This window comes from Nomia melanderi, chromosome 10, assembly GCF_051020985.1.
Source record: "Nomia melanderi isolate GNS246 chromosome 10, iyNomMela1, whole genome shotgun sequence".
NCBI classification, from domain to species: Eukaryota; Metazoa; Arthropoda; class Insecta; order Hymenoptera; family Halictidae; genus Nomia; species Nomia melanderi.
The window spans coordinates 7305155-7326240 of record NC_135008.1 but is presented as its reverse complement, the minus strand read 5'-3'; the positions used below and the strand labels follow the sequence as shown (position 1 = coordinate 7326240).

Here is a 21086-nt window from a genome sequence, read left to right as displayed (position 1 = left end):
TCAGCAATTATACAATAAGGAAACTAAACCCCGCCATTCTGACGGGCACGGTAGTTCCGGACTTAAAGCCGCGGAATTTGATGATAATTCGTCGAAGACAGAATACTTCGTCCTGTTCCGGATTTCTACAGGTCTGACGGTGAGTCACTAGCTGCTGGCTTGTAGCATGGACAGAAACCCCACCGAGAATTTCACGATCTGTTCCGAGAAATGATCACGCATGATACAGAAGTTTCAGGGCTTCTAGTTTCTATCCATCGATAGACATCGAGTGTACTGGAAAGACTTTTCGCATTTTAAACGCATCCATTTCGACGAATCGAATCTAAATTAAAAAGTTCTTGCGAACGGGCAGTAAAGAAGTTGGCTCAGAGACTAGAAAATGCGATAGAAAATGTCGGGCAATTTATTATCGATTAAATACAAGCAATCACACACTTTTCATCTTTTACTTACTATTATTTTATTGTTTCATTTCCTTGCGATTTTACTTTCGCGCCAGGTTTTTTAACACGTTAAATGCCGTGGGGGTCACCGGTGACCCCCAACCAAATCGAATTACTATAATTCATTCAATTAAACGTTGATTATTTGTAAACATTTCTATATTATAATAATACTACATAATTCAGTGACATTCAGCTAAATGAACATGTAATAATAATAATAATGCAATTCAATGAAATGATTTGATATTATATTTTTTCCATTTTGAGTATTTTGCTCCATCGAGCGGCTTTCAACGTGTTAATAACAGCCGTTCCGGTACTCCCGATATAATTACAGCTAAACAATGCAGTTATTCGCGTCAGCAAGTATATAATATTCAACAGCCATACTCACGTTTGTGAAGCCGAACAGGGAGAACTTGTAGAACTTTCCAGCCGTCAGGTACATCGTCTGTTGTCCATTCATCATGCACATTAGCAGAGTCTTTCTGTCTTTGTTCGTCACGTTCGCCCACTCGATAGCGCAGAGAGATTCGCCAACTTTCTGCGACTAAATCTCAAGATTACTACGACGCCGTTGAATGCTATCGAAAAAAATTGAAAGTTCGTTGAACCGTTTGAGTCCCAAGCGGCGCGATGGCGCTTCTCTGTTACGCCGCGTAAAAATGGCGGTCTACCGGTTCGTAGAATCAGACGAAGCTTATTTATTTCTTTTCCCTCTAATCATTCATTTTTATTTTTGTTATTACTCGCCTAAGACTGGAAAAATCTAACGATCGCACTATTTGAAATTTGTTTTTGTAAAAATAGAAAAGCGTCGTTCAGTTTCTAAATTGAAACGAAAGAAGCTCGATTGCACCGTTTGGCATTTTTCGACCGGGTTTTCGCAGAAACTCGTGGGACTCGAACGGTTGACACATTGAATATCGCAAAATTTAGCAGAGGGAAGTATGCAAAGTGAAAAGAACGTAGTATCAACTTATGTAATTGAATTACGTTGTTATCATTGCAGGTTTATCTTGTCAAATGTCACTGCATTAGGTGGTATTACTTATAATATAGAAAATTTTTCAAATAATCATAGTTTAACCGAATGAATTGTACTAATTCGATTTGGTTGAGGTCACCGGTGACCCCCATGGCATCCAACGTGTTAAGTATGTGGCGAAACTTCCTTATTAGCCTGATATAGACATCTCATTCTTTGTGCCAATGCCTATGTATTTCTCTAATATTCTCGTGATTATATCGCAAGGGGTTAATATCTCATTAATTTCGTTTTGTTACAGACACGCGTGCGAAATTTTCGGTCGGAAGACAAATATTTCGCTTTCGTCCTATTGTTCGTTCAAATTGGAGGAAGATCTTACTGCGACATACAGTGAGTCACAATATTCCACTGAATACGCACCTCGAAAACCAGTTGCTCGCCGACGTACGAGTACAAAAATAGGAAGTTTATCATGTCCGCTGCATACATACAAAAAGCAGCAACAGCCATCGGATCTGTCGGGAGTGTCTATAAAGTGTAAAGAACAATCACGTGAATTCGTACGCTGTTTGCTCATCGATAGACGCGTATCAGTAATTAATATTTGCTTTCTTATGAATCGGCAAGGAGAAGCATTCGTTCAAAATTTGGATCAAACAATTTTTAACGACAGCAATGTGATTTTTCATACGAGAAACCTGTTTCTTCTCGATTCAGTTAGATATATTAATTATCGGTGCTACACGATTTGATAAATAAATATCGCTGATCGCTTATAATTGTCGCAGTTGGCAATTTCGTGTTTTCCTCTTTCACGGTAATATCTATACGTTCTCAGAGCGATGTCAATTACATACGGTTAAAGCAACATACATGGAAAGGCTCAGTCTGAAGGTACAGCCCATGTAGTCTACCAAGAGGAGCAAATAGAAAGAGTCGTTCAAAATTTGCGATAACCTGCAACACATCGAATGGTAGTCGTGACGGTTATTATCAAAAAATATATTCCTTTCTAGCGTCGAATGTCACAGGAAAGAATTCCGAGGATTTTACGATTTGTAATTTTATTGATTTTGTAATTTCTTCTTATACTTTTCCTTCGATCGAAGATTCCCAGCTGGATCGAAGGAAAATCAATATCTCTAAAATCGAGCGGTCAATTATCATTTCAAGTGACATTTCTTCGCAAAGAACATATAAAACTTCAATTAATCTTAATCTAAGATACATTCCTCGTTATCATTAATAATTACTGCCTAAATTTCCCAAAAGAATTCATTTATGATTCGACTCGATAAAATATTAATATACTGCACAATTTTAATGGGTTATTGAAAAATTCCGTGCGCACTCACTTTATCAATCCCAAATGTTGCTTCACTATTCCCTTCATGTTCTTTTGGAAAAGGTCCGACGGTTTCGTGGGTATGTTACGTATTCGGTAGCTCAGCATCGAGAGCTTGCCGCAGAGATGTAATGTCATCGTGATAATGATACTGACTTCGGCTATATGGAACACTATCACGTATAGAAGTGGAAACTGGTACAGGTACAACAGGCAGTAGAGTCCGGTGTTGTACTGATAGTCTAATAGAATATGAGCCGAAACGGCTAGCTTGTAAGGATGCGTCGAGTTGCTTCCTAGAATATTGCATGCGAAATCATAATCGCGTACGACAATATAATAGATTTACGGTTTACGAATAGATTATTCTCCCTCTAAACGAAGACATCTTTTAGTAGATACTAAGCGCGTATTCAATAATTGTTTCGCGCAACTGCCACGAACTGTGATTGATTACCGTACGATATTATCCCCTTTGAATAAATTAATGAACGCGACGCGCGTAACGTGAGAGACGTACTGAAAACCTATTACTCATTATTAATTAACACATTGCACGCTGGCCCCGCGATAATGCGGGATTCTTAGTCTATCGTTTAATTGCTAATCCTACGTTCATGTAACATTTTATATGTGTATAACACAAATCCAAAGTAAAATCACAAGATCGAATTCCTTATTCTTTTTCGTAAGTTAGAAATTTCGGCTTGATGTTTAAAAATGTATCAGTATAATCACCGACGCTCGCGTTTTTACCAGCGTGCAATGTGTTAAGATGATATTTCGCAAATACTAGAAACCGTTGCTACTGAAATTCTACAGCAAGAACTCTCAAATATCGGAAGAAAAGGAAACGACGTACCCACCGATCTCTCGTATTTTATCGATTGTACTTTATCTTCATCGCAGAAAATAAGGTCGCTTTCGAATTCGAGGCGATGTCGATTACCTGAGAGAACGTGGCCGAGCAACTCCATCAGCGGGAGGAAGAATACCAGAGCAGCGACCACTAACTGTGAAAGCACCCCGTATTTGCAGAATTTATGATAAATGTTGTAGTATCTGTGATAGAGCCTCCTTTCGTCTACGTTTCGGCAGAACTTCCGGTCGCTGATCTCCTCCTTGATCCCGTCGACCAACAGCTTTAGATTCTTGTTGAAAAAGACGAGAACCATCGACACCGTCATCGTCAAGAACAGCGTCCATTCCAGCATGTTCACGACCAGCACCGGTAAGTTGCCGACAATGTAGACCGCGTCCCACACACATAACACGATCTGCACGGACAGGTACACCACCGCCAAGGCAAAATACGCGGGGACGCGTTTTAGCGGCCACAGGCCGGCCAGCGAGAACGCCCATTTACTGAATACTAGGCTGTCTTTTATTTCCAGCGATTCGCCGCTCTACAAAACAGTTCTCTCGACAACAGGCCATTTGCCACGCGAAGCTTGCCACCCGTCTAACAGCGCGACGCCTGTCCAATGCCCGACTAGCGTTGTAGGAGACCGTAGTCTTCGAAGCTAAGAGGCTCGATCTTCAAGGTTGACACTCGGAGAACTAGAGTACTGGGAAGCTAGAGCAGGGGTGGCCAAATCGTGGCACACGCGTCAAACGTGGCGCATTGCATTCTAGCGCCAACTTATTCTTTTTGTAAGAAAATGTGCAACGTTGTGTATTCGAGGAAGGGAACTGCTCTACGATGCTTGTTTTTGAACGAACGACGAAAAGAAAGGAAGGTGCAGAGGCAGTTGGTGATGAGCGCTTGTACAGAGACGAACTTTGTGTTGAAATAAATTCTTATTGATCAAATAAATCCTTATATTTTTAACGCCTTGACCTACAATAACGTGTCAGACTCGTGACGAAAATTTTAAACTGAATTCGAGAAAACTGAGTGTTATTCGTTTTCTTTAAATGTAAATTAAACGTCATTTTTCTATTATCAATTGTTAATCTTTGGACTAAACCTAGAAGTAGAATAAACGTAAAGATTCTTTCTTCTTCTAATGAATGATTCATGATAAAGTACTTATATCGATCATAGTTAAGAATTGAATCATAGGGCAAGGGGTTAAGTGCTTCTAAGTATGCAAAATGTTGGCCACCCCTGAGCTAGAGTCTTCAAAGCTACAAGGCTGAACCTTAGCCCTTAACACTCCAGATGATTTTGTAATCTACCAACAACTCCAAACCGTTTTTATAGTATCCCTAGCACAAATGAAAAATGTTATATTGTAACGTCTCTTAGATTTCTTCATTTTCCTTTTGAACACAAAATTTGTATGTATAGAAGATCCAGTAATTTTAGGGTAGTTCTAAATTCATTCTTTGAAATATTTAATAGTATAAATTATGTCATAATGGAGCCTACAGAATGCAAAGGGTTAACACGTTGACTGCCACGAACAACTTCAGAGTTTTACGTATCGATTTTTCTATTGTAGCAAGGATAGAAAGGAACGATCACTTCTTTTTTGGCATTGCAATCATTAGGTTACATTATTACCTATTTATGTACGCTATTGAACATTGTCATTCGACGTCAGTTGTCTGACGAATTATAATTGCTTTCAAGTAATTTGGAAGCTCCGGTCATCGGTGACCACCGTGGCAGTCAACGTGTTAACTTGCGGTAGCAACGAATTTAAACAATCAGCAGGATCTCGCGCTCCTGGAATAATACTAATCTCGTTTATCGATATTTTCGTACTAAATCGTAGATTTCAAAACAATCTGGAATAGGTAATCCAGTAAGACTAATGGGCGTATACAGTGTGTCGTTGGTAATTTTTGAACAAGAACATCGCGACGTGCGCGGCAAGTCTTCCCAGCGCAAGTGGTTGCAGCCTACGCCTACGAAACTTCGACATTCAATCTCGATGATTCTCTGTTCGTTCATTTGCAAGAGTAAACAATGTGAATATACACTGGTCTGATGCCAAGCAGTCGTTGCGCTGTTAGACGGGCAATCATCTTAAGGTGCGACGATAACGTCGCAGTCGCTGTGCATAGGGCGAATTGGAAAGATTTTACGATTAAAATGGAAAATAGATTTCAGTGATGACGCGTCTATTCTCGCGAGGGTTAACAATTTCAGCTTCAACGGAGATTTGACTTATTCCTGGCTATAGAATCTCCATTTCCATTATTCGCGTTACGATTCGCAGTTCATCCTGATTGAAACGCTTGTTCTTGAACGTTCGGAAAATTATGTTCGTACTTTGACGTGCGTCAGTGTCATTGGAGATTATTCTGTTACTCGCAACAATTTCTAAGAAAACCACTGATCACCGGAAATCCTCGAGTTTTTCTCGAGAACGGGAAATTCGTTTCTCGTCGGAGAGCAAAGATTGGAAAGTAGCACTGATCCCGCTTACGTAAACGAAAACGAAATCTAACGTAAACAAAGGTTTCACAGCGATCAACGTATCGCCGTGGCACTACGCTCGTCTTACTGTCATCGTGCGATTCCGTGTTCTCAGAGTTCAAGACCAATACTGTCGCAGATTGCCAAGTATTATCCATTTCGTTCGAATATCGACCCATATAATTATCGCAATAATTGCACGGAGGAAGAAATGCAGACCAAAATGGGCGGACGTACCTTACAGGCAAGTCGGTTTGATTGCAGTATAGAGACTGCCAGGTAATCTCTTTTTGAATAATGTCGCAACTTCTTCGCTTATGAATAATTTTCAGTCGGTGAATAGCGTTCTACGATTACCCTTAATAGAGAGGTTTCTCGGTGACCACACAAATATCGGTTGGGGATAAGAAAAGATCGATCATTCGGCCGGGAATCGGTGTTCCATAGAATCAACGACCTCTGCGCCTCGGTTCCTTTGATCTTTTCCCGTTTCAAAGGGAATTGGAAAGCAATTATTCATCTACACGGGCATTTGAGTAAAATTGTAGTTGAAGGATGTGACGAGTTTCACATTGTATATCGTCGTAGTCCAGTTTCCGCTGTCACTGGGCTTTCATTTGTCAGTTGTGCGCGGAGGTTCCTAATTCTTAATTGCTCCGCATGATCGACGGTAAAACATTGAGAATTTTGTAAGTGTTCTTTCATTACCTTTCAATTGGATGTAATAGAATGCGAGCGACTTACGGTGAATAATTACCATATTTTGTTATAACTGTTATTAGTTGCCACCGTTAGCTGGAGATTACTTGATTGCTGGGCGTAGAAATTCGGCTCCTTGATCAGTTTTCATCTTTTCTGACTGAATGTTCTGTTAGTTTTGTATTCCAATTCCTGATACGTTCTATCGCTAATTTACTGTTCCTCGATACGGTTACAAATAATCAATCAGAACTGTACAACTGTAAACTAGGCATCTCCTAACCGTACACGTTCAAATTTAAATACGCATGGCGTTAAGAATAAGTATGTCTACGACCAGTTGCTAGTTTGTAGAGAAACAAAGCTTCTTTGAAAAACGATGTTACAATTCAGAAGAAATCATTGATAAAAACTCGAAAGATAAACATGTAACTTTATAGTTATAAAACTTATATTATACGTGATCTGCAGTTATTCTGTAATTATTTCGTGCACGCGAATGGAGATGTGAACGAACGTAATTTTTAATTAATAGTTACCAAATGTTGTTGAGACTTTTACTGTCCCTGTCAGAAGACTTCAAGAACGTAGATTGTCTCGAAATTTTCACTATAAGTAGTCCAGGTCGAAGAAAGGGATAAAAGAATCGAGAATACGTCGATGATTATTCTATTTATAAATTACAGAGTGTTCAAAATAATATTTCGTTGCAGATCTGTTATGTCCTCTTGAGATAGATTTATTCCATTCGAGCTTGAAGCATAGATATAAATCCCATAGAAAATTTCATCATCTGCACACGAGAAATACACGATGCAAAAGTTTACGTTTTCCGTTGATGATTTTAGTATTTTAACCCTTTGACTCGGCACAGAAGAATTATGAAGTATAATATTTAACATTAACTCCCGTGTGATCCATTAATGCACGAAATATTCAAATAAAACCGCCTCTTTCTTTAATTTATGCACGATTTCTCGTCAAATTAGTTTCAAGAAATCTTGACTATATTTCATCAGAAAGTCTGTTGCGTATTTTTTGGTAGAGAACTCTCGCAGAGCAAAGGGTTAACATTGATGCAAAGACATTGCGTGTTCTACATTTTTATACTTTATATAACTGTATAATAATCCATTCTCCAATTCGCACAGGTTGCGTCTCAGTTCTTTTTTTATGGATCGCTCACGTGAATACGAACAAAATTACACGTACGTCAGTAAATCCAAACAGTGAGAATTTGTAGAATTTTCCAGCCGTCAGGTATTCCGTTCGTTGCCCGTTTACCAGACACGTCAGTAAAGTTCTTCTGTCTTTGTTCATTACTTCCGGCCATTCGGTATCGTAGAGTGCAGCGGCCAGATCCTCTGACTGAACATTATTTATTTATCATAACGTCGTTGTCAAAGGAAAACACGTATCACTGTTTCGTTAATGTAATGTCTGTCATTCTAGATGAAAGAAGAGCGACATACGATGCTGATCGATTTTTACACTATCGTTCTTTCAAGTGATGAACGTTGAAAATATATGCACGGCGAGTAGTGAGTGACGTTCGTATTCTCATTTCCATTGAATACAAACCTCATAAACAAATTGTTCGCCAACGTACGAATATAGATACAACAAAGCAGCCAGATTCACGGCGTACATAGTGAAATTAATAGCTGCCACTGAATCGGTTCGAAGATTCTGCGAAATACATGAAATACAAATTTTTGTGAATTCGTCCACTGTACTTTTCTATAGAGTTTCTCGTTAAGATATTCATTTTCGGCTATAACCTCTAAAGAATTATAGTTCCCGGTTAACAATTAGAAACAATGTTCACATTCTAGGCCTTGTTTCTTGCGAATTAATCAAATTCTGTATCTTTAAGCCTAGTTCTCGTAAATCGTGCGGTCGTTGACACTGGAACCACCGAGGGTTTATCACAACGATTGATAACAATACGTTTTTCAATGATTTCTTCAGATACTCGTTATACTATTCAGACGTAGCTATTTATTTTCAAAATTATGGCTATTGAATGCCCTTAACCCTTTGCTCCCCGAATTTCTTTTGCATTTTTCTCTTAATAACTCGGTATTATTGTAATGTTTGGTCTGAAATGCATTTTGAAAAATGGCTCGTTTGTAGAAAGCAGTATAAACAATCCTTTTTACTAATAATATTGAAAATAATAATAATATACACTTGTGAATAAAACATGTCGAGTCACACACACACAGGAGCGCAAAGGGTTAACATACCAATAGTTGCAGAATAAAAAGATTAAAGGCCGTCATTTTTACGGATACGGTGTTTCGAGTGTCAAAGAATATTGCTAATGCCGGAAATTGATTAATTCAATGACCACTATCCGTTCCTTTTTCGTTTCATACAAATACGATAAGAATTTTTTATTGTGTACTATTATCATACATTGCACATGTTTACGTGTGTATACACATATATATACACTCATATTTTGAGCAAATTTATTTACATACAATTAAGACAATGTACATGCAAAGGCCCATTCTTAAAGTGCAGCTCAGGTATTCCACTAAGAGTATCAAGTAAAAACATTGATTTAAATTTTTCGTCAACCTGTTAAACATATGAACGTCACTGTGAGATTTCTTTGGAAATATTCAGTTTTACATATTGGAAAGACACTGATGCATCGTAATCGAATGTTTCGTAACGATTCGTATAAGGCATGCTCGCTGGAACAATTGTAAAAAGTGCACGAGCAACACTTACATCGTCAGCTTCAAATGTTGTTGCACCAGGCTCTTGATGTTCTCTTGAAAACGATCGGCCGGTTTGGCTGGCACGGTTCGTATGCGGTAAGACAAAATCGAGAATTTCCCGCATAGGTGTAGGCTCAATGTAACTATCAAACTGACTTCCGCTATGTGCACCAACGGCATGTACAAGGTAGGAGTTTCCCAGAGGTACAGCAGAACGTAGACTCCAGCGTCGTACTCGTAATCGAAAAACATGTGATTTATGTAAGGCATTTCGTAAGGAACCGTCCCGTTGCCGTGTTCTGCGAGGATACAGCACAAATCATCAGATCTATGTATTTTCATTCAATTATAATCGGAAACATGAACGTAGGTATTAGGGGAAGGAAATTTTAGCGTTATAAAGCAGAATGTTACAGTTTCGCAAATCTCCGATCATCTTTGATCATCCATGGATTTCATATTTACTGTCAACATCATTGAACTAACGTAATTGAAATAACACGATAACATGAAATACATTACGTTCAATTGAGAGCCATTAAAAACGTATGATTTATAATTAATCGCGGCGCTCGTTACTGTAATGACATTCAGAAGCAGGAGATACCTACAGTGATTTATAGCAGGTCAATTTTAATATCAATAAATTCACTTTATATTCAAATGACGTGTATCATTACTGAATAGTACCGAGGGTACTGTTAAACCGTATTGATGGTTACACTGTGCAACAAACTTGTGTATTCACATATTACTGTGACACACATAAATACTGTGTATTCACATATTAAATACCAAATTATTTGGAACAGAACGATCGTGAAAAGCTTTCTCATAATTGTTATGAAAATTTATAGAACAATTAAACATTACATATACTTGACTAGCCGTGATCGGCAACCGATGCTCTTCACGCAGATTTTCCTACCCTGCCCGAAAGGAAAACCGTCCTTACGCTTTCCGCGGAGGTTTCCTCTTCAGAAATGTCTGCAGAATCCAATAGTGCATAGCAAATTCATGCTAGCTAACGCACTTTTCGTAGAAATGTAACAGAAGTGCGTACAAAGTAAAGAAATTTGAAACCCTGATCATCATTTAGAAGCATTTAATGATACGCAATATTCGAAATCTCTATAGCTACATATTCGGGCATCTCTCCACTATTTCTACGACAACTCTGAACCGCCTATCGTTTTCAGTTTTCACGTAACACTTGTTTCTGTAAAGAACTCGACCGTTTTCACAAAAACCCATGTTCTTCGACAACTGGACGTGAACCAGCGATTTCTTTTTCCGATTCTTATTTAGGACGAGAAACTCGGTAAGAATTACCTAGTGGTTATTACAAAAGAAAAATCGTGTTGAACAGTGTTACCTGCAAAAGAACGGCCGAGCAAGTGGATCAGCGGCCGAAAGAAGATCAGGGAAACAAGGCCGCATTGCAACATCAACGAGTATTTGCCGAAATTGTATGAAATTGCGTTGTATCGCAGATACAGATGTTTCTCGGTGTTATTCTTAAAGATCTTCTCCTCTTCCATCTCTCGCCTCATGTTGTCGATCAACGGTTTCAGATGATTGTTGAACCGGATCAGAATGAACAGCAGAAACATCGTGAACATGAAAACGAACTCCAGCGAGCACATGATCAGCGCTATCGCGGTACGGTCGGGCAACTCCACCAAGGCCCAGATTTCGGTCACCAAATGGAACGCGATGTAAACCACTAATGTCTCTGGTATCAGCGGCATGTACTTATCCGGCCACAAACCACCTAACGAAAATATTCGTCGACTAAAGACGAGAGCGTCTCTTACATCCGTTGAATCGTCGTTCTGGAAACATTTCCGACAAACGATTTTTCCAAGCGTGAAACGGTATACGCGCGACTACCACCACCGAAACTGGCCCGTGAAACGTTTGTATCCGAACGCAAATGATTAAGAATACTGATAAGCTAATAATGTGGCAATAATAACGATAAGAATGATGTAATAATGGTATAATAGTATAACAGTGGTAACCAGTAGTTTGTATACTATCTTTATCGTGTTCAGTTCGCTTAAAGGTCCCTCCGCCATGGCGTTTAGTGATACATTTAAAAGTAAACTTTACAAACGGTTCGCTGTTATCTTATGCAAAGGCAAGACGGAGCAATGTAATATTCTCGTCGCGCAATGGAAAGAGAAGTTCCCGAATTTCTAAAAGGCATGGCTAAGTTTAAACAATATTATCCCGCGATCTCACGGAAGCAAACGTTTCACGCGGGACAACAGGTCGCGGGACATTCCGTTCGTCTTACTGGCATCGTGATGCTCTTTTCGAGATCCGAAAGCGCACTGTGCCGGCAGCAAGGCTATTTTCTATCGAGCCGCGCGCAGTCAATAAATGCAATTATTGTGGGTAATTGCAACGCCGGGAAAACGTAACTTTACCTATCCGACTATGTAAAACCATAGCGAATCTCTCAGCGAATCCAATTATTTTTAATGGTTGCCCGCGTAACTCGATCCAACTTCGATGCAACTTGTTCGTGCACGATTGAAAAGTTCAGGATAAAGGGGAGCGCGCAATTATTGTACGAGGAACATAGTTGCAGTGGAACATTACTATCTTTTGTACCGTCGTGATTGCAGAATTGAATCGACGATCGAATCCCTTTCCATTTAGAGAGCGTTTAGTAACGTTGCGACCGGGAACATGGTGTCTTCGGGATTGTCAGCTGCACGTACCGTCCATTGCAGCGAACCTGGCACTCTCGTCTGAGTGGTCAGATTCGAAGGCGCACGCCTTCCCCTCGTGAATCTTCGATCCTGGTGCACGATTGGCTGAGGCGCTCAAGCATAGTAATCGGATCCCTCGACAAAAAGTGGAGAGAGTCGTTCCTTGACTCACAATGGGATTTCTCGGAGCGACTGTTTCCACCATGACGTTACGAGTGCCAGATTCCCAGCAACTGACGATACTCGCTCGCATCGAAAGTCTCGCCACGCCGAAAACAATGGAAAAAGCACACGACGAGTTAACGGTTCATTGAAATATAAAGTTTATTCAGATATATACACTTTGTCACTTCTATCACTGTTCGTCACTTCCGGCCAGTCGATATTGTACAATGCGCCCGCTACGTTCTGTGACTGGATATTAATTATTCGAAGGAAACGTATGTTGGTGTTCGATTAACAAAATTTTTCTTGTTCCAGATGAAAACCGAAGAATCTGCGATGTTCATTTGTTTATTCTATCGCTCTTTCAACTGATCCACGTCATTCATATTTAAGTACGAATATTATATTCTTATTTCTATGGGATACCAACCTCGGAAACAAGCTGTTCACCAATAAACGAATACAAGTATGAAAAGCTCGTCAAGTTGACACAGTACGTGATAAAGGCGACCGGGCTACCGTAGTGAAGTGTCTGCGAAGTACGTAGTATAAATATTTCTGTAGATTTAAATATTGCAATTAAAATATTTATCTAATCCGGTAAAATAACTTTTAAGGTGTTACAGTCCACTATTAATACTGAGTAAAATAATCTTATTGTACTTGACAAGAAATCGCACGTAAATTGAGAAACAAAACAATTTCCAATATTTCTCGACGCGTTATACGAACTTTTATATCAATAAATATCGAGCTGTACAGTTTGCTGTGTCAAATTAATTGGCGACTCAGGTGCCTCTAGGGTGCAAAGGGTTAATCGTCCTCAAGTAAACCTTCGTATGTCTGTAATTGGTCACCGACCACATCTGCACAAGTGCGTCCAGCAAACACAACAACATAATTGTATGCCCATAAAATTTATTTAGCACATGATTCATAATTATTTTATACGTATTGCGTGGATTTGAATTCGCGTCAGAATAATTCCCTATCCTTCTAACTCACTTCGTCGTATTCCGTTTCATTGGTGATCTTCGTTTACGCGAATCGATTAATAACAAAAACGCTCATCAATGATCATTAGCGGAAAATTTCTATGCCACCTATACTTAAATGCATTGGCACATTATTGTTCATACGTTCTTTCGCATGTCCGTTCGCATAGCCACTGGCTGAAATAATATATATAGTAATTTTATACATCAATTAATACATCAAATAATGAATCATTATTTAATGCATCAATTACATGACTATAAAAGAATGCTTTACGGTGAAATGTAGCTGTTAGATAAAACGGACTGAAGAAATGGAGACTGCCTCATGTTTACCGATTCTTATTATTTTCATTGAGTATTTATGTATTATGTTAATGTAAAATCATGTAAAGTTTATTTATAAATGTGTTATATCGGTTGAGTTATTTCACTTTTATTTGTAAAGGACATTTGGAAACATCTGCTCTTTTTACGCAATCGGTATTTCAGATTATCGGACGCGAAGTTGTATAAGATGTCTATCCTGTCTCTCGTCGGTGGATGAGAGTATCCTGTGTAGATAACATCTCAGTCGGTATTTTCATACTGCTCAAAATCATGTCCCCATCTGTCGAAGTTTTCCAAATGTCGTCGCAGATTTTAAATTTTGTGAGTGTGTCATCATAGACCGGTTGGTAAAATAGTGTTTGACCTATAATTGATAACGGAATGTTAATTTACAACTACAAAATATGAATGATTAATATATAAACTATATAATATAAGTAGTTATCAAATGTTTCATTTATTCTTACATCTGCTTAGCGTTCTGCTTTGTCACGGTAACATCCATTATCGATTCTATACAGTTTCACAGCTTTGGAAGCTATAGAAACGTGAAGGCATTGTACTCTCGTCGTTTTATGCAATTCTGATCATAAATATTGCAATGTTTTTAACGCGGAAGAATCTGTAGTTTGTACTGAGAATTCTGAATTTTCGTTCGCGTATTATAGGGAGAAGTTAACTTGAAGATATGGAGAAGAAATTCAAAAAACGAGGTTACTACTCTGAAATAGTTACAGGTAAGGCTATCCCGTATTTACATTTATTTTCTGTGGAAGATGTAGTGTATTACTTTTATTCATATAGAATAAAACAGTCAGAAATAAAATAACTAGTCTATGGATCTTCTGATTTTCCATTAATCACTTTATTTGTATCGGAAACGACTAAACAATATATAGGTACAACGGAACATCCCGTGAAGCCTGAAGTGGTCCTGTCAAATATCGCACCCAAGAGAACAAAACTTGCCTGGCAAGTGCTCACGGAACACCACAGTGCTAGAATATCGCAATTAAACGTTCAGACGGCGTACCAATGTCTCGGGGAAGCCAAAAGATGGATGAGCTTCGACGAAGATCGGTCAATTGTTAGTGAAGATAGTATATTATTTTCAAATGCACATTTACATTTTGCTTGAACTATCAACACGATATACATTAGTTTCCTTTTAAAGAAGCTTGAATACATTCGAAGCGATACGCAACATTATCCTGTAGTTTATCGCGATCAAATGTGTTACAGTCGAAGACTACTAACCAATAAATAATCGTTAATACGTATACAGTAACATTTCTCTTTTCTACGGGTGCAAGAAAGAGAACAAATTCCTGTGTTTCATCAAAATGCGCGAGATCGTTTCGTACTTTTCTCCTTCCGGTTTGTGGTTACGTGCCGCATTGTCGCGCGGAGGGTCTGAAAGTCTCGTCTTTTCCTTGAGCAAGGCGTTTCCGGCAGAAACATTCACCCCGAAGGTGCAAATGGAACTGAACGTGGAGCCGAAGCGATTGCCGAGGAACGTGGAAATGGAGAGGAGAAGGAAACTGTACCGAAGCTTACGGATCGAGGACGCTTTGGAAGCGATAGGAGTAGCGTCCAGCGAAATAACGCCTCCGTCCGCCATCTTGTCGTTGCTGCCGCGCGACGAGATCTACGGCTTATTCAGTACGGCTCACGTGTTGCCGATCGAATTTTTCGATGACGATGAATATGATTGCAGGTATGTGGAGCATGGAAACGTTTAACACTTGGTTTAAAGAACCCGTCAATTTGACGGTTATTGAATTTTACAAAGATATAATTCTCTAAATATTTACAGTACCTATCAGATCCCTGATCTCCAAAATCTAAATAAACGTACATCAATTTTTGTAGAAACGATAAAATAAACTGTACAATAAATGCTCGTAAACCTAGTGTTAAATGACGAATACTCGTGTATTGTTCGTGACTTATTAAATGCATGCGTATTTTCACTTCAACGCAGCGACTGAACTTTTAATAAATTCAATTCCCATTGTGGGGGAAAACGAAGAAATGATTCGCTTCTATGAGATTTGTTTTTTCAATTGATTTTTATGCACCGACTGAGGGCTTCATTCTATCTGGTATTACTTCCTATTTACATAGCATAATTTACCGTTTTACTTCTTTCTTGCAAAATATACTGTATAAATAAGGAGATAAATGGAGACAGGAATGAAAGAAATACTGAAGCGTTCGAAAGATAAATGTATCCTTCCATTTCCCTGAAAATCGTGGAATAGCGAGATGAAATCATTGATGAAAATGTATTACGATATTGATTACCGGCGATGCAGAACGATCGAAGAATGGTTGAACCTCGGTACCATTAACGGGAAACGGTCCCCGTTACCGGCCACCGTGTTCGTTCCACGGTTTCAAGAAGACGACCGGAAGTTCGACAAAGCCGACCACATGCTAGAAAATTTGTTCTCTTGGTATAACGCGGCTGTGACGGGATATGATTACCACACGAAACTGTGGTCGGTGATCACGCTGGATGGGAAGAAGCGGAAGTACTCGATACCGAGGATCTACATTCGATTCTACGCGGAGGACCCCAGGATCTTCGCAAAAAGAATGGCCGCAGCCATCGAGAGCAGAAGAATCGCGGAAGCGTCTATAAAGTTGTCTCATCTACTTTGTTTCAACGCTGGAGCTACCAAAACTAATTGACATTGAAGTCACCTTGACGTTTAATTCATTTAATTTTTTTGCGGAAATTATAAGAGTACGTTGACTGAGATATTTATTTAGTAATTTTTCGAATCACCCCTGTTTCTTTAATAATTACGAATGAAGGCATCAAGGATAGATCGTTTTTACGTGTTTGGTAGTTCTAGTTCGAATTTTCCCGCTGCACGTGTTCTCATTTCCTTCACTTTATGGGGTTTCCGTGTAGATACAACTTTTATTTGGACTGCATGAAATTGGATGGCATACAGACTTTAAGCGAGACACGGAAAGACGCCATCGTTCGGTTCTGCGTAATTAGCAATATGAAGCTCAGTGGGAAAATCGTGTCGGCGGTATGTAGCACCTGTTCTACCGATTTAAAAAATCACTGTTTTCTTTGTTTCATTACTTGAAACAACATCGACCGACAAAATTTTAGATGGTATTCATGAGCTTTAGCAGTAACAATGATCCTTTCCCTTTCTCAAAGGAAATTAGACTGCCATTATGAATTATCAATACACAATCTTCCTAATTTAATATCTACATTAACCCCTAGCCTTACAATAACGTGTCAGACACGTAGTGTAGATTTTAAACAGAATTGAACAAGCATGATCATTACTCGATCCTTTCGAATTCAAATTTAATATTATTCTTCTATTATCAATTACTATATTTTGGAGCAAAGATTCATATGGAATATGCCTTTAACCCTTAGCACTCCAGGTTGTTTTTTAATCTGTCAGCAACTGCAACTAATTTTTATGGTATCCCTAGCGAAAATTAGAAATGCTATAACATTTCTTCGATCTTTTATTTTCCTTCTCAGTACAAAATTCGGATGCGTGGAAAATCGAATAATTTTAGGGTAGTTTCTTTATTATTCATTAAAATATTTAATATTATAACTGGTGCAATATTGGAGCCTACAGAGTTCAAAGGGTTAAATCTGTCCTTTTTCTTAATAAATTATTAATTACAAACTAATTGTATCGATCTTAGTTGAGAAATCAATCTCAATGTTTTCCAAATCATTAAGGTATTACACATAATTATTAACACACTAAACGCCGGAAGGAAATATTTAGAAAAGCTTGTAGGCCCAAATAATTTCTTTTCCTCTTTCATTCACGGTTAACGCAACTGTTATTGAGAAATTGGTAATTGTATATTACCTTTACTTATTATTACTTCTTTTAAGCGCTTATACTTCCGCGGTCCCTGGTGATTTATCAGACTTAAATTAATTATTGAACATAAACGCTGTACCTATTACAAAGCATTACACGTTACAATGCACACCAAATCAGAAATGATCCCGGAACGCTTCCACCCCCGTCGATCCTCATTGCTTTCGCTCCGAAGAGATTTACGCAGCGTCCAATTTCCGGTAGTTGCAGAATCACCCTGATGAACGAAAAATTCGTCTTCTTTTAGCTAATGGACGAGACATCCCTGGATTATCAACGTACAATGTGCGACGTCATGTGGAGGAGGATGATCGAGCAGAACCCGGAATTGTTCAAGTTCATCACGTGGACGCCGAACGCCGAGCAGCCGAGGCCGCCGCGCAAAGGAAAAATCGATACGGGCATGGAGAATTTCCCTGTAATTAAAGCGAGGTGGATCCCCGTCGCACAGTGCGCCTAAACGGTTGCTTTCTGGAGAGAACTCGATAACTTAGGAAGTATCAGTGATACACATATGGTGGTTATATATTTTTTATACATTACGGGGATATTATGAAGTTCTTTCGATGACGATGAACATTTCGTGGTTCGACGCCAAAGTTATACAAACAGAGAAACGAAATTTATCCGCGAAAAATTTTGATTTTTTAAATGGAAATTATTTTGTATAGCAGGGACTATCGATACATTGTTAGCCTTCAATCTTTCGTTGTGCGAGTAGTCGAATTTTGGTGTTTCGTTCACAGGCGGCCGCACTGTGCGTCGTTCCCTCTGAAGTAATCCTGACGATATTTTCCACCGTGAAATCGCTAATCTCGTGAACTGATTTTCCATCCATCCAAATGGACGAACGATATTTGTGAACGAACAAGGATCGACCCGTTGTGTTTAAACACGCTTCAAAGGATTAATTCCATTAATTGAAGTCGTGAATTCCAAAACACGAATCTTCTTGTTAACGCTGTCTGTGCGAGCTATTGATTTATCTGTTTTCAGCTTAGTCAGACCTATTTAATCCTTTACGCCCGAGAAGCGGGTCACCATTCGATTCAACGCGGAATGGTTGTAAAATTAAAAATTCTGTATTACATGTTATATAATGTCTGGACGCGTGAAAGATTCGAGTAAAATAATTCTGTCCTTTAATTAACGCGAGATTGTTCATCGTGTTAGTTGCAGAGAGAATTAATCGATTTCGTCGGAGAATAATGAGCATTTATAACGAGAAATATTGTCGAGTGCAAAGGGTTAACACGTTGAATGCCGTGGGGTTCACCGGTGACCCCCAAGCAAATCGAATTACTATAATTCACTCGATTAAACAATGATTATTTAAAAACTGTTCCATATTAGAAGAAATGCAACTTAAGGCGATGACGTTTAGCAAAATAACCGTGCAACAATGATAACAAAATTCAATCAAATACTTTGATATCATATTTTTTCCTACTTCGTGCATTTCGCTCCGTCAAATCGTTCGGCATTGAACGAGTTAATACTGAAAACGTACACTTCGTAGATAAAATAGATAATAAATTAATCAACGAAGACGAAAAGAAAGATTGGTTTTTTCGGAACGCTGATCGGAATTGTGTTTTGGAATTCATGGCTTCAATTAACGTTCACTTGAAGTTTCGGGGATATAAAAATAACACTCTTTCTTTTTCCAGTGTACACACAGACATTGAACATGATATTCCTTACAGTTTCGAAGAACTCATTAACAATGATACCATTAATGACATTTTTCTTGTAGATTTCTATACCTAACTTTCTTTTTCTATCGTATCTGGATCTCTCAGATTGAATATGATTTAATGAAATATAAATAGAAATGATTTTGAAGGACGACACGCAATGGATTGGAAGTTAAATGGTTTAGGGATAATGAAAGCCTCGTAACGGTTTAGGAAACAAAGAGGTTCGTGCACTGGTTCACACTGTACGTGCTGAGGGAGGTGTACGAGGCAATGTCATGCATCGTCGCGGAGTGCATCCATGTATCATCGATGGACCTGTTCGCCTCTAATTACGGGAAAACCATGAGGCTGTGGGAATTCGAGGACATGCACACGCTGGCGACCACCACGGTGATCAAATATTTGAAGGAGCCGTGGCTGGAGAAGATCACTCAGTCGGTGCGAATGTGTTTGAGGGACGTCGGAAAGGGTTGGTTTAACCTCGAGCAAAGCGTTCATGGTGTTTACGATGTGATGAAGCTTAACCGATTCATGAGTCTGGCAACACTACGAATGCAGGTAAACAATTCATTTCTCACTCGCAATAGAAACTTTCAGCAAAATTTGATATCTTGATTTTCTGGAGTAAACGTAGACAGAATAAATATCAAACACTGTTCGTTCCGTAAGAAATTATTAACGGTAAAGTAGCTTTATCAGGCAGAGTTGTGAAAAAATGGGGCAAAGGGTTGACGCTTAAGCGGCTGCCTGAAGTTGATTGTCGTTGAACATTTAACAGATTTTATTAGAAATTGTGTTTCATGAAGGTAAGAAAAGTATTTAATGAATTTCGAGTATCTCCAGTTCAAAGCTTGCTGAATTACGAACGAAAAAATAAACAAAATAATGGCAATGCATTGTTGACTTTTTCAAATGCGATAACACGAGCAATAGTATTTTTATGAGATGCGAATGAAAATTGGAAAGGAAATCCCGATTTTGAAGGAAAATGTACGTGACAGTAGAAATTCCAAATTCATGCAGCACGCGCTACGGATTCTGGTGGAGAATTCGATCGTGTATTACGGTGAGAGCCTCGAGAATCCAGCGCTCTGCGTCCTCGACGTGAACGAATCGTTCGTCTGGGGTGACAATTTCATCGACAGCCAGTTTAAGTCCGCCCATCAACCCCTGTTTAACGTGGACATTGAAATGAACGTGAATGGAGCTTATTACACCACGGACCCCGATGAATACGCGGCAAGTAATATAAGTACCTAATGGTAAAGAAAACACGGACTCCTTCTTTGTATTATATTCTTATAAATAATTTTTATTATTTTTGTGTTGTACATTTATTCCTTATAATAGAAATTGATATGATAGTATAATATAATATAATTTACAATTTATAGTTGCTATTATTACGATAATACAATGCAATGTAATGTAACTATAATTGCAATTATTACGATAATACAATATAATATAATTTACACTTTATAATTGCAATTATTACTATAATATAATATAATATAATTTACAATTTATAGTTGCAATTATTACAAAGATACAATATAATAGAATTTACAATTTATAGTTGCAATTATTGCAATAACTCAATATAATATAATATAATTTACAGTTTAAATTTATATTCTACGATGAAAATGACAAATTATATTATATTAATATAAATAATCTAAGAAGGAGGG

General features: G+C 38.5%; 5 protein-coding genes across 10 annotated transcripts; 3 read left to right on the top strand and 2 right to left on the bottom strand.

Annotated features, from left to right (window-relative positions):
- Positions 1 to 22: 22 nt before the first annotated feature.
- On the bottom strand, positions 23 to 6273 carry LOC143174985 (odorant receptor 13a-like). Of its 5 annotated transcripts, none has more exons than XM_076371458.1 (7): positions 6244 to 6273; positions 3648 to 4191; positions 2796 to 3081; positions 2298 to 2397; positions 1861 to 1968; positions 844 to 999; positions 23 to 198 (listed from the first exon to the last, which is right to left on the bottom strand). In XM_076371458.1, exons 1-7 carry the CDS (start codon positions 6247 to 6249, stop codon positions 148 to 150), a joined length of 1251 nt encoding a protein of 416 aa, XP_076227573.1. In that variant the 5' UTR covers positions 6250 to 6273; the 3' UTR covers positions 23 to 147. The 5 variants fall into 5 exon arrangements, 4 of the variants coding, with proteins under 4 accessions (XP_076227573.1, XP_076227572.1, XP_076227574.1 ...); XM_076371457.1 differs by lacking the exon at positions 6244 to 6273 and adding an exon at positions 6009 to 6119; XM_076371459.1 differs by lacking the exon at positions 6244 to 6273 and adding an exon at positions 6009 to 6119 and having other exon boundaries at positions 3735 to 4191.
- Positions 6274 to 6419: 146 nt separating this feature from the next.
- Positions 6420 to 16499, top strand: LOC143175000 (dynein axonemal heavy chain 1-like). Its single transcript, XM_076371536.1, has 7 exons — positions 6420 to 6844; positions 11164 to 11307; positions 12793 to 13016; positions 14471 to 14539; positions 14702 to 14889; positions 15245 to 15519; positions 16121 to 16499. The coding sequence occupies exons 4-7, from the start codon at positions 14491 to 14493 to the stop codon at positions 16497 to 16499; spliced, it is 891 nt and encodes a 296-aa protein (XP_076227651.1). The 5' UTR covers positions 6420 to 6844; positions 11164 to 11307; positions 12793 to 13016; positions 14471 to 14490.
- Positions 7337 to 12786, bottom strand: LOC116429751 (odorant receptor 43a-like). 2 transcript variants are annotated; one of them, XM_076371465.1, is made up of 7 exons: positions 11892 to 12786; positions 10965 to 11424; positions 9600 to 9888; positions 9344 to 9443; positions 8436 to 8543; positions 8067 to 8222; positions 7346 to 7647 (listed from the first exon to the last, which is right to left on the bottom strand). In XM_076371465.1, exons 1-7 carry the CDS (start codon positions 11895 to 11897, stop codon positions 7594 to 7596), a joined length of 1173 nt encoding a protein of 390 aa, XP_076227580.1. In that variant the 5' UTR covers positions 11898 to 12786; the 3' UTR covers positions 7346 to 7593. The 2 variants fall into 2 exon arrangements, with proteins under 2 accessions (XP_076227581.1, XP_076227580.1); XM_076371466.1 differs by lacking the exon at positions 9344 to 9443 and having other exon boundaries at positions 7337 to 7647; positions 9600 to 9823.
- Positions 16500 to 16731: 232 nt separating the features above from the next.
- On the top strand, positions 16732 to 18556 carry LOC143174989 (uncharacterized). Its single transcript, XM_076371471.1, has 2 exons — positions 16732 to 16852; positions 17940 to 18556. Exons 1-2 carry the CDS (start codon positions 16748 to 16750, stop codon positions 18150 to 18152), a joined length of 318 nt encoding a protein of 105 aa, XP_076227586.1. The 5' UTR covers positions 16732 to 16747; the 3' UTR covers positions 18153 to 18556.
- A 1052-nt stretch (positions 18557 to 19608) lies between these two features.
- Positions 19609 to 20652, top strand: LOC143174999 (dynein axonemal heavy chain 1-like). Its single transcript, XM_076371535.1, has 2 exons — positions 19609 to 19950; positions 20416 to 20652. Exons 1-2 carry the CDS (start codon positions 19663 to 19665, stop codon positions 20650 to 20652), a joined length of 525 nt encoding a protein of 174 aa, XP_076227650.1. The 5' UTR covers positions 19609 to 19662.
- Positions 20653 to 21086: the final 434 nt, after the last annotated feature.

Coding starts and splice junctions, on each gene's coding strand:
- LOC143174999 (XM_076371535.1), top strand. CDS start 19,663: ATGTCATGCATCGTCGCGGAGTGCATCCATGTATCATCGATGGACCTG. Junction 19,951..20,415: donor TGGCAACACTACGAATGCAG/GTAAACAATTCA, acceptor AAATTCATGCAG/CACGCGCTACGGATTCTGGT.
- LOC143175000 (XM_076371536.1), top strand. CDS start 14,491: ATGGAGAAGAAATTCAAAAAACGAGGTTACTACTCTGAAATAGTTACA. Junction 14,540..14,701: donor CTACTCTGAAATAGTTACAG/GTAAGGCTATCC, acceptor AACAATATATAG/GTACAACGGAACATCCCGTG. Junction 14,890..15,244: donor TCGACGAAGATCGGTCAATT/GTTAGTGAAGAT, acceptor TCCTTGAGCAAG/GCGTTTCCGGCAGAAACATT.
- LOC116429751 (XM_076371465.1), bottom strand. Junction 8,544..9,343: donor GCATGTACATTGTCTTAATT/GTATGTAAATAA, acceptor TGTATTTCGCAG/AATCTTCGAACCGATTCAGT. Junction 8,223..8,435: donor GCGAACAATTTGTTTATGAG/GTTTGTATTCAA, acceptor AATAATGTTCAG/TCAGAGGATCTGGCCGCTGC.
- LOC143174989 (XM_076371471.1), top strand. CDS start 16,748: ATGAAATTGGATGGCATACAGACTTTAAGCGAGACACGGAAAGACGCC. Junction 16,853..17,939: donor GTGGGAAAATCGTGTCGGCG/GTATGTAGCACC, acceptor GTCTTCTTTTAG/CTAATGGACGAGACATCCCT.
- LOC143174985 (XM_076371457.1), bottom strand. CDS start 6,029: ATGACACTGACGCACGTCAAA. Junction 4,192..6,008: donor TGACACTGACGCACGTCAAA/GTACGAACATAA, acceptor ACTGTTTTGTAG/AGCGGCGAATCGCTGGAAAT. Junction 199..843: donor CCCTGTTCGGCTTCACAAAC/GTGAGTATGGCT, acceptor TTCTCGGAACAG/ATCGTGAAATTCTCGGTGGG.